The sequence below is a fragment of the Pseudogymnoascus destructans genome, assembly GCF_001641265.1.
Source record: "Pseudogymnoascus destructans isolate 20631-21 unplaced genomic scaffold scaffold_1, whole genome shotgun sequence".
Classification (NCBI taxonomy): domain Eukaryota; kingdom Fungi; phylum Ascomycota; class Leotiomycetes; order Thelebolales; family Thelebolaceae; genus Pseudogymnoascus; species Pseudogymnoascus destructans.
In genome coordinates, this window is record NW_020167520.1 from 636,654 (window position 1) to 649,246 (window position 12,593).

The 12,593-nt window shown below is 45.7% G+C and overlaps 2 protein-coding genes across 2 annotated transcripts; one reads left to right on the plus strand and one right to left on the minus strand.

Annotated features, from left to right (window-relative positions):
- Positions 1 to 7,994: 7,994 nt before the first annotated feature.
- Positions 7,995 to 11,194, plus strand: VC83_00188 (uncharacterized protein). The gene is made up of 3 exons (XM_024463884.1): positions 7,995 to 8,386; positions 8,854 to 9,174; positions 9,225 to 11,194. Exons 2-3 carry the CDS (start codon positions 8,898 to 8,900, stop codon positions 10,733 to 10,735), a joined length of 1,788 nt encoding a protein of 595 aa, XP_024328471.1. The 5' UTR covers positions 7,995 to 8,386; positions 8,854 to 8,897; the 3' UTR covers positions 10,736 to 11,194.
- Positions 11,181 to 12,008, minus strand: VC83_00189 (uncharacterized protein; the record flags this gene model as incomplete). The annotated part of the gene is made up of 3 exons (XM_024463885.1): positions 11,181 to 11,637; positions 11,705 to 11,826; positions 11,940 to 12,008. 3 exons carry the CDS (start codon positions 12,006 to 12,008, stop codon positions 11,556 to 11,558), a joined length of 273 nt encoding a protein of 90 aa, XP_024328472.1. The 3' UTR covers positions 11,181 to 11,555.
- Positions 12,009 to 12,593: the final 585 nt, after the last annotated feature.

The window sequence follows — 12,593 nt, forward strand, 5'->3', positions numbered from 1 at the left end:
AGAAGCATACAAAGGCCCGGAGTGTTGGTGGTTATCGCTTGTTAGTCCTTGATGGTCATGAGAGCCACCACTCAGATGAGTTTGAGGAGTACTGCAAGGAACACAACATTATTACGCTTTGTATGCCTGCTCACTCTTCTCATCTACTCCAGCCACTTGATGTTGGCTGTTTCGGCCCGTTAAAGCAGGCCTATGGTCGGCAAATTGAAGATATGATGCAGGCTCATATTTCTCATATTACAAAGGATGACTTCTTTCCTGCCTTCCACGCTGCATTTAACACTACAATGACGGAAAGTAACATTTGAGGCGGGTTCCGAGGGGCAGGGCTTCTTCCATTTGACCCTGAGAGAGTGATATCTACACTTGATCTTAAGTTAAGGACACCAACGCCTCCAAGCTCCCGCCCAGGTACTGCTCAACCTTGGGTTTCTCAGACACCAAACAACCCAATTGAAGCTATGTCACAGTCTACATTTATTAAAACTCGGATTTCACGCCATCAAAATAGCTCTCCAACCTCAATCTATGCAGCTGTTGACCAGTTTACAAAGGGTGCATCGCAAATAATGCATCAATTAGCACTGCTAAAGGGAGAGAACCAAAACCTACGACAGGCAAATGAAGTACTAAGCAAGCGCCGGAGAGCTAGGAAAACACGACTACAGCAAGGAGGATCACTTAGTCAACAAGGGGCGCAAGAGCTACAGGATGAGAGGGATGTTGTGCAGCAGGTAGAGCAGGAAATAAGGGCAAGCCGTGGTCGGAAGCCAAGGGAAGAAACCCGTGCCCGTCGCTGTGGCAAGTGTGGTGAGACTGGGCACAATGCGCGCACGTGTCAGATTGTAATAGACACCTCTGAGGAAGAGGACTCCGAGTAGTTTCAATTGATTTCTAATGTTGTGGTAGATTTATCGCAATGTTTGTCGTGAGGGTAGATAATTTTGGCGCTTTCGCTTGTTTGGCGCTTTCGCTATACATGTACGTTATATGATAAAAAAAAAAAATCTGTAGTAATGATGAAATCATCGCTTGTATAGCTCACATAAGAGTTGAGTAGTAGAACCTTCATTTCCTTAGAGGAAGTATGCTCTACAAAGTGCTCTACCTATAAGGCAAGCTGGCTTTTTGAAAATCCAGTGTTAGGGAGAATGATGAGCTCTGTGTCTTAGAGGTTAGCGTGGTACTAGGAATCTATGTGTATTTTGCCTATAATGATAAGAACAGGCAGTATGACTTTTCTGTTTAAAGACACAGCCTTAAGTATAGTAATAGACATACAATTTTCAGGGCTTGGGGTGTAGAGCTCCTTTATGGCTCATGGCACAATTACATGCTCCCTACCTAGAATCCCAACCTAAAAGCCAGTTTCATCCATATTCCAGATTGACTCTGATTTTATACCACGCTCTAGTATAAACCAGCCATACTCTTGAAACCACTTTAGAACTATAGGCTCATCTTGAGCCTTCGTAAGCTGCTGTGTAATTGGCTTCATGTAAGGACACAGGGCACCCAGCTCACAGTAATAGCATATGAGAGTGCAAGTCGGAGGCTAAACGGATGCTATCCTATAGGTCTACTACGAAGGATACAAAAAAGATGAAGGGGGAACACCGTTGAGTCTGTTTCCTTAAGTACCCGAAACGGGCCCGACTCAGTTATCCCAACCCTAGCCCTGATCCTTCCACCGCAACAGGTCAGCATCGACCCTGAACCCTACACCCTTACCGTCCCCCACTATAGCGTAACTCGCTATGTGCTCCTCTACTGGTTCGAAACCACACCGAGTCGGATTTCATGCTTGTAGTGACCGTAACAGTTCTGAGACAGGTTCTTCGAGTATCTAGGTAAGGAGGCATCCTTACACTTCATAGTTATAAAGTGATATTCCTTAAGATCATTCTGTATAAATTTTGTAAGCTAGCTCTATGACAGGGGCAGCTGTGGGCTCTAGAGCTTATATTCCTAGTTGCTCTAAGCCCTAGGTAATACTGCTTAAGGATCCATTTCTTTATGGCCTCTGTCTACATAGTAGAGAGTAGCTTATTCTAGCCCCATTAATGTGTAGTTGCTGTTTTAGAGGGGTTCTCTAGGAGCCACTTATAGGCATTTTATAGAGGAGTCCCTTCCATTAAATGAATTGCATATAATTACTATCTAAATACTATGTACAACTATAGTGGAGGTTTTGTTAAGGAGTGGCGATGAATAGATGCATGTTCTAACGAGCTGTGTGTTGCTTCCTCTTAGGTTAGGCAGCTGTGTATTGATTACTCCAACCTTAAGCAAAGCGAAAAGTTTAGTCATGACGATTAACTCAACGACGTGATGGACGGACTACATGACATGACACTACACCTAAATCACAGAAGCCTACAGTCTTAGAAGAGGAGGCTATTGTAGAGAGGGTCCTTGAGCTAGATGTGTAGTCTTTTCCACCTAGGGTGTGTACAGTGCAAGATATGGCTAATCGACTACTCTACGCACGCAATATGCAACCTATTAGCAAGCACTAGGCTATGAACTTTATCAAACGCCATATAGAGCTTAAGACACATTTCTCTTGCAAATACGACTACTAAAGAGCTAAATGCGAAGATCCAACTATAGTAAACAAGTGGTTTACCCTTATAAGGAACATAATTGCAAAGTAGGGCATCCTAGAAGATGACATCTACAATTTTGATGAAACAGGGTTTATGATAGGTAGGTATAATCTCAATAGCTATGGTTGTCACAAGCTCTAAAAAGCAAGGAAAAGCAAAGCTATCTCAACCTAGTAACCGTGATTAGGAAACAGTTATATAAGGTATAGGGACACAAAAAGCAATTCTACCATTTATCATCCTTGTAGGTTAATACCATCTTGCACATTAGTATACAGAGTGTAACCTCCTAAGAAAGTGGTGCATTATAACAACAGAGAATAGATAGACAACAAATGAAATGGGCTTAGAATGGATTAAGCAATTTGATCAACATACAAAAGCTAGCACAAAAGGTACCTACTAGTTATTAGTGCTTAATGGTCATGAGAGCTACCATGTAATGCTGCTTCCTAAATGATAGGATGTATAGACATTTCTTACATAAAGGTTTAACTTAATGGAGGAGGCAGGAGATCAGACACAAAGTCTTTCTAAGTAACACGTTATAGTATTGTAAAGAATACTATATTGAGTTGGGCACGGAGCTCCTATCTAAGGAAATACTATCTACTTATATAGTGGCGTTGTGCCTTATAGATCCTGTCTAGTCTATAGACCATGTAGGATCAGTCATGTCCTGTGACCTCCTTATGACTCACGGATCCTATCTAGTCTATAGACCATGCTCATGACCACTTCATGACTTATGCATGACTTATGACTGTAGCCTTCTAACAGGTTAGGTCACGTGGCACATTCTGTCTTAGCACTGCTAGTAGAGTGGACCATAACAGCTGTAACAGCTAGTGGATAGTTGGGAAACTAGTGGATAGTTGGATAGTTAGGATAATTAGAACTATCAGTGTTCGGCGGATACCTCTCGGGTATATACCTGGAGGTTGGCCAGGTAGGGTAGGTATATACCCGGGTATTGCCAAGCCTTGTGACTTGATCACGTGTAAAATGTATATAGCAATAAGTAGCACCAAAGCAGGATCACGTGCTAAGGGCTGACCTGATCTTCAGCACGTGACGGGGCACGGGCGACTTCAAATACCCAGATACATACCCAGATACTCAGGTAGGTACGGGTATGTATAAGAATCAGAAAGGTAGGTATATACCCGGGTATATACCCGGATACGCTGGGTATATACCTACCCCGTGCCGAACACTGAGAACTATCCACTATCCTAACTATCCCTAACTATCCGAACTATCCACAACTATCCACAACTATCTGAACTGTCTACAAGGCATGATGCCACTATATAGGTAGATAGTATTCCCTTAGATAGGAGCTTTGTGCTCAACTTAACATAGTATTCTTTACAATACTATAGCGTTTTACTTAGAAGTGTTCATGTCTAATCCCCTGCCTCCTCTGTTAAGTCAAACCTTATGTAAGAAACCTCTATGCATCCTATTAGATAGGAAGTAGTGTTACATTATAGCTGTAGTAACATGACTTATAGTTACGATGCTAGGCTGTAGTATCATAACTCATCTAATGGATAGTTAGTGTGTTAAATAGTATGAACCTATATACTACCAAGCATTTTTCCTAACATCATAGAGTCTTAAGTGGGCCCTAAATAGGAAATTTTGAGATAAATAAACATTGTGTTACTAAGGTTATTATCATGTTAGTGGAGCAACTATCACACACATGCTTTATGCTAGCATCTACATTCCTTAGTAGCATATAGGCCATATACTATCTTATACACTATAGATAGTTAGATAGTTAGGATAGACTATCTAACTATCTGAACTATCCACTAAGTATGATGCTAACGTGACTGTCATACTGACATTCGTTGCACTCAGTTTGCTATCAAACTCAAGAGCAAACTTAGAAATCTCCTCCTCAAACCTACAAGTCACCATACATATCTTGGCTTATCACTCCAACAACAGAAGCAATACTACTCAACGATTGCTGCAAACTCTTCTACTACATCTGTTTATGCTACATACATCACGGCATATCATTTGGACACTCATTGAACAAGTTATTAAGAAAATCTCCTCCTTAAGGGGGTGGGCCAATACTACCACATGGCATATCTCTACCAACTAGAGGCCTAGGAACATGAACGATAGCTCTAGAAGCTTCTACAACCCTCTATGATTCATTACACGTCATCGCTCCTTAGTTACCCACAAGATTGGTTAAGTTATGACATAATTTGTCTATAGGTACTCTGACCTTGGACCTCCTTTTCACTTCCTATAGGCTAGAAACCCAAGAGATGGTTCTATGGGATTCTCTTACGTTCACTACATGATTAGCAAGCTAGTTGTGGGTCGCACTTGATTTCTAATACATTTACCAAGCCTGGTTAGTCATGGAAAGTCATGGAAAATGAGAGAACTACACTCCTTTGGCATAAATAGGATTGCCCTTTCCTTAAGAAAGGGCAAGCAGGCAATACAGTAAATCGACTAGCACATACTTCTACGTCTTTTCCAAGCTTCCAAGCATTGATCTTGTTATTCTCTGTTTTTGAAAAGTCAGTGAGGTGCTAACCTCTGACTTACCCCTGAGTTCTCAGACTCAACATTTGTTGCAACTTGTCTAAACCACTTCACCACATCATACACCTGATTGCTGCGTTGTGGAATAGTCTAAGCTACAACCCTTTGGCTCTGTTTCCTAAGACAGTGTGTTGTCTTAGTAAATTCATCCCTTCCTTGGGTGGCTAGATTCTCATATCTGGTGCACCCACCATTACAGTGACTCATTAGAGGGGTAGTGACTCATCTAATGGATAGTTGGATAGTTAGGATAGTTCAGACTATCTAACTATCTGAACTATCCACTAAATATGACACTAACGTGACTTAGTGACTCATCTGATGGATAGTTGGATAGTTAGGATAGTTCAGACTATCTAACTATCCGAACTATCCACTAAATATGACACTAACGTGACTTAGTGACTCATCTGATGGATAGTTGGATAGTTAGGATAGTTCAGACTATCTAACTATCCGAACTATCAACTAGGCACGATGCCACTATATAAGTAGATAGTTGTAATGCTGACTTCTAAACAATAGAAGACACAGAGGTTTCTTGTGCAAGGTTGCAGCTGTAAGCACTAGCCATAGCACTAGCACTTAGCCATAACAATAGTTATTTCTTAGATAAGAGCTTCGTGCTCAACTCAATATAGTATTCTTTACATACTGTAATGTGTTGCTTAGAAAGCCTTTGTGTCTGATCACCTACCTCCTCTAATAAGTAAACCTTATGTAAGAAACCTCTATACATCCTATCATTTAGGAACTAGTGTTACAGGACATCTACAAAGGCACGCCACTGTAGTGCCTGTAACAAGACCGGTCATAATGTAAGAACTTGCCAAAATGATGCAGCGGCATCTATTACAGTTATTACTAAATAGTTTAATTAATATCTGTTATAACGTACATGTATAGCGAAAGCGCCAAACAAGCGAAAGCGCCAAAATTATCTACCCTCACGACAAACATTGCGATAAATCTACCACAACATTAGAAATCAATTGAAACTACTCGGAGTCCTCTTCCTCAGAGGTGTCTATTACAATCTGACACGTGCGCGCATTGTGCCCAGTCTCACCACACTTGCCACAGCGACGGGCACGGGTTTCTTCCCTTGGCTTCCGACCACGGCTTGCCCTTATTTCCTGCTCTACCTGCTGCACAACATCCCTCTCATCCTGTAGCTCTTGCGCCCCTTGTTGACTAAGTGATCCTCCTTGCTGTAGTCGTGTTTTCCTAGCTCTCCGGCGCTTGCTTAGTACTTCATTTGCCTGTCGTAGGTTTTGGTTCTCTCCCTTTAGCAGTGCTAATTGATGCATTATTTGCGATGCACCCTTTGTAAACTGGTCAACAGCTGCATAGATTGAGGTTGGAGAGCTATTTTGATGGCGTGAAATCCGAGTTTTAATAAATGTAGACTGTGACATAGCTTCAATTGGGTTGTTTGGTGTCTGAGAAACCCAAGGTTGAGCAGTACCTGGGCGGGAGCTTGGAGGCGTTGGTGTCCTTAACTTAAGATCAAGTGTAGATATCACTCTCTCAGGGTCAAATGGAAGAAGCCCTGCCCCTCGGAACCCGCCTCAAATGTTACTTTCCGTCATTGTAGTGTTAAATGCAGCGTGGAAGGCAGGAAAGAAGTCATCCTTTGTAATATGAGAAATATGAGCCTGCATCATATCTTCAATTTGCCGACCATAGGCCTGCTTTAACGGGCCGAAACAGCCAACATCAAGTGGCTGGAGTAGATGAGAAGAGTGAGCAGGCATACAAAGCGTAATAATGTTGTGTTCCTTGCAGTACTCCTCAAACTCATCTGAGTGGTGGCTCTCATGACCATCAAGGACTAACAAGCGATAACCACCAACACTCCGGGCCTTTGTATGCTTCTCAAAGTGCTGAATCCAATCCATGCCTCTCTCGTTTGTAGTCCAGCCATTTTCAGTAACAGAAATCACCCAATCGCTTGAAAATCCACTATTCTCATACCAAGATGTAAGGTGGTTTTTGCCTGCAACAATGATAAATGGTGGTACTGCCCAACCTTGAGAACTAACGCCTTGGATTACTGTAACCCATTCCCGATTACCAGGCTGTACCTTCTTTGCTTTTGCCCGCCCGTCTGAGCTTGTTACAACCATAGCAGTTGAGATAACGCCCATCATAAACCCAGTCTCATCAAAGTTGTAGATATCTGCTTCATCGATACCATATTTCGCAATTGTGTTACGCACAAGCTCAAACCAGCCATTAATAACTTCTGGATCTTCGCACTTAGCCCTCTGGTAGTCGTATTTGCGCTGAAAGCGTGTCTGGAGCTCTACACGCCGCTTAACAAAGTTTGAAGCCCAACGCGACCCAACGCGTGACGCGTCGCGTGTTGCAAGTAGTCGACTTGCCATATCTTCAACAACAGACAGCCGAGGAGGAAACCCTTTGGCAGCTAGGTCGAGTATATACTGAACAAGGACGGACTCCTCTAGGTTAGTTAATTTCCGTGAGTTGGCTTGGATATCGCGTCGTGAAGGTACACCTTCTAGACGACGACCTAGCTTGCGGTGGTCCACAGAATAGATCCTAGCAGCAACTCGAAGGCGTAACTTTGGGTCGCTTTGCATAGCCTGGATAGCTAGCACTAATTGGCTTTCATCGTTTTTATGGGGCATGTTTTGTTGTTGAGGAATTTAACATTTAGTTGGGGGGTTTGGTCACCGCATCATTTTGGCGCTTTCGCTTGTTTGGCGCTTTCGCTATACATGTACGTTAGTGGTGTTGCAATTTAGGTTTATTCTTAAGCGTTGCCGCGAGGTGGCGCGCTCACCTAGGTGGCGCGCTCGCTTGTGAAGTACGTTATTTGTGTTCTACAACCCGAAATCTACACGGCCAATAGTTCTCCCGAGAGCGGTAACACTTCTACCTTCTACACCACTTTTTACATAACTTTCTACTTCCACCTATATTTATACCAAGGCACCACAACTGCACCACTGCTTTAGAAGGAGAAGTGTATCCTTGCCAACTTTCCTGCAGACAACACCGCAGGTAAGACAAGAGTCCATGCCTCACTTCTTGACCTCTCAAGCCACTCTGGCCTAGCCTCTTGTGGACTCTTGGTCTGCAAATCGATCAAAGCACACGTTACACTGCTGGCTTCCGGACTCTCAGAGCCAGCCAAAACGTGAACCTACTACAGTTCACATCAATTTGTATGTAGGTTGCAACACAACTTCAATCCATGGGCTATGGCTGTCCCTCCGTGGGCTATCTGAGCGATTTCACTCTGTTTCGAAAATGAATTTCATTGGATTTTATAGTTCAATCCACTTTCCAAGTCAACCTCGATATGGCTTGTAAGGATACCGCGCAGGCTCATTTGTGTGCATCCCTTACGCCAGCTCAACTTCACTTGTTTCTTTCAGTGCTCTGTTTTCAATGCCTTTTTATTATTATTGAAGGACCAATCCCCGTACCGCCCAACTGCAAGCCCTCTGCTGCGTTGGTGTTGCGTCTCCCTTTGTTCAAAGCGAATTCTTTTCAACCCTATTCAAGTGTTCTTTGTCCGAACACTTTCTACTTTCCGGGGATGAAGATCTTACATTTAAGATCAGAAACCATAAATAACAGCTGCTCTTGCTTATTCTCCTACAATACAATGGCTAACTTGGATGAGCAGGTCACTCTTGGGACAGAAGGCACGACCGTGCCCAAAGTCCAAACATGCCGCCACAAAGACCCCCAAGCTCATCTGGTCCGTCATCTTCCTTGATGGTCTCGCAAGATGACTACGTCCCGCCAGTCAGATGTGACCCAAGCGTCCGTGTCAAAGCAGAGAGGGATGGCGATAACGATCATGATGACTTCGTCGATGTCGACGATGAGGCAGAAGAGCTTCTTGCCGATGCCGATGGAGTCCCTATGTACTCTGATGCCGACTTTAAGATACGCCAAGTCGCATCCCCATTTATCGTCCAGCGTACACTAGTGAGTCTATATAGTATGTCCCTTGCCATAACCATTCTCTATTTAATACTGACACGTAAGCAGACTTGAGCAAGACGAAATACCTGAAGCTGGACCCTGAGTATCAGCGAGATGTGGTTTGGGATGAGACGAGGTCGTCAGGCCTAATTGCCTCTGTCCTGCAAGGTTACTTCATCCCCCCCATTATTTTCAACGTGTTAGAAGAATGGGAGACGTTGGATAGCGGCGAAGAAATAATGCGACATTGTCGGATTTGTGTTGATGGAAAGCAACGTCTCACCTCCCTTCAGAAGTTCATGGAGGGCAAAATCGGAGTGTCCGACTCGTCGCACCCACCGAAGAAGTGGTTTTTCTGCCACCCGATTGTCGGCGGTGTTGAAAAGCAATCAAACCACAATATCCTTCCGCTGAAGACAAAGAAGTTTTTCGAGTCTCGAATGTTTTGCTGCTATGAATACCAGAAACTCACGCCTTCTGTTGAAGAGACGATGTTTCAGCTCGTCCAACGCGGGATGCCACTTACCCCAGCTGAAAAAATGCGTGCCATGTCGACACCATGGGCAAATTTTGCAAAGCAGTATGAGAACGATTACCCAGCTGTCCTCTCTCTAGGTAGACAGAGCAGGGCCTCTGGCTTCCGTCAGATCATGTCAATATTCTGCCAGATCATGGAAGTCATGTCTCCAAGTGCCGACAAGAAAAAGAACAGAGAAGGAGCAGGATGGAAGCCAACTTACCAAGCCACCCCATCAAACCTCACAAAGCTGCTTATGGATACGCCATCCCTAAACGAAAGTGTCAAGAGAAAATTCAAAAAGGTTTTCGACAAATATGCCGAGCTCATCGCATCGTGCTCAGAGCCAGATAAGGATTCGCCCACCGGATCCTCAATCAAGAAGAACAGTTGCTTTGCGCCTACTCCGGAGGGCCTAAAGAATAGAGGGGCATCCCACGTCAGGACCTTCTCACCGCTCGAGGTTGTCGCCACCGCAATCTTGCTCCTCCGCCATATGGACGATAGAACCGACACGATGCTCCAAGGTGACATCATGGAAATGCGCGTCTACCTCCGCCAGAAGAACAAGGACCTGCGGCTGAACAACACATGCTGGGCTGATTCCTATCAATTCATTGATGTCGACATGATCCAGATTCGCGGTGGAGCAGGGGCCTCGAGACGACGTGCGCCTCCTGTGTCGCAGCAAGCTCTTCCAATTGAAATCGATAGCGATGCCCCAGATAATCAAGCGGGCCGACGCACCTCCGCACGCAGAAATACAGATGGGTCATCCGCGCTGCCAATGCGTGGGGTAGATCAAAATGGTGATGCAAGGCCCACTCGGTCAGGGCGAGTGGGCATGAGCTCCTTGACGGCTTCAATTGCGAACGGCAGTCCGATAATGACGGACGGCCTATCCAGTCCGCAGGCTGGATGGGGAGGACCACAGGTAGCACCAACGGCACCAGCGGCACCGATGGCTCCGATGGTGCAGACAATCCAGCCTCGGAAGCGTCTCCATGGATCTGATGGCAGTGCAGCCCCTACTATCAGGCGTGTTCGACCGAGAGATTGAGATGGTGTGCGTGGTCCTCTGGTCTCAACTCGTCCGCTGACAGCTGCAGACACATGCTTGATACTTCCCTTCTTTTGGTTTAGCCTTTGCAAATCCGACAGGACTACCCTTCTATCTACATACTCAGATTACAACAATGCAACGATTTAACGAAAACGATTACGCTGCTCTTTCCAAAACATCTCTTAAGTTTCGCCGTCGTCGGAGACCGCCGCGATACACAACTTGCATGTGCAAGATATTTATGCACCCTCGGGCTTTTCATTACTTCCATCTTTTGGTTTCCCGGTTCCTCATGCATGTTTGCCTGAGTTTTGCTCGAAGAGAGCCGTTTGGGTGGTTGATGGTTTGTTGCCATGTAATGATTGACCTGTTGCATGCTAATGGAGAGAGAGACGTTGCAAGGGGGGTAGAAGAGATAGCTTATTATCTCGTTGCGAATGCATGGCTTTCAAAGATCATATTTCGTTGTAATATTCTGTGTGTTTCTGAACATGCCATGTCTTTCTTGACAAAGCTCGCACGAATCCCCGTCCTGCCTAGGTATCTTAACTCCATTTGCCACCGCCCTTGCCCCCAATTCCGACCCCTTGTGAGCAATGATTCCTCCCGCACCCCCAACATCCATCCCTTGTGTAATGGTTCATCCGGCCCTGGGCTCAGCTATCCCCTGACCGCCACTTTGTGATGCCAAATCCATCATGGCTCACACACCACCCATCACGTCGGCGTCGCACAGCCATCCCTCTATCCATTACCAACCAGTCTCTCGGGCCCTCTCTTTACTCGAGTATGCAATATCCCTCCTTTCCTCTCTCCCTCACGTATCTCCCGCCTGCGACCCCTCCTGTCCACCCCCCGCCACAGTCTCCTCCCCCAACACCTTCGAGGCAGCCATGAATCTATCACTTGTATTAGCCCCCATTCCAGCTTCCCGCGCCCCGAAACCCAGAAAAGAGAAAAACTCACAACCCCCCATGCCACCCTCCTAGCCCCCGTACACACTCGGCCTGCACACTCGTCATGCGTACCAGATTCTCGAGATCCGCCAGATTGGCGCTCAGCTGGGCCAGTTGCGCGTGGAGGTGGGACTATAGCGCGAGAATGTCAGCTAGCTTGGCCAGTACAGTATACTACGCGCTCATTCCAGATGAGTCGGGGGTTTCGGAGGGGAAGATCGGGCCGGGGGGGGGGGGAGACGTACAAGTTGACGCGGCTTGATGCTGCTCGGTGCTGTGCTCAGGCGCGGGGGCCCGCGTGATGAGGATGCCATCCCTTACTGCGTTTGTGGCGCCCTGTGCGCGTCGCCGTGCTTGTTCGATAGGGTATTTTAAATATTCGGCGATTGTGAACCTCGTTCAGTGCAATGTGGAGCTGGCTCGGAACGCTGTACTAGTGGGACATGTAACGCTCGGTTAGCCCCCTCTCAGCTTCGTAGCCTTGTCGGTTGCGTACCGACATGATGACAGTTATACAAGCACAAAACCTTGATTCCAAGCACGGATATATGAAGCACAAGAATGAAGTACGAGCACATGTTTATACGAGCATGATGTACGCGTACGAGTACTACAAACGGCAGAGCGATACTCTACTCTCGTAATGCTGCTCTTCCGACTGGTTGGACAACGACGTTTCGGAGAGACACTCCATCGGACCACCTGCTGATCTGGGAAGGGTCGAAGGTCCAGTAATACTCCAACGTCCGTCCACTTTACTCCTCGCACTGGCATTCGGGTTCGCAAGAGCCGGCCGATCGATATGGCTCTAGACTACTCCAAACCATCCCCGCCTCCACAAATTCGTTGTGGCACTGAAACGATGTGAACCCCCTCCTCCTCCTGCTGTGCTCTTGTAT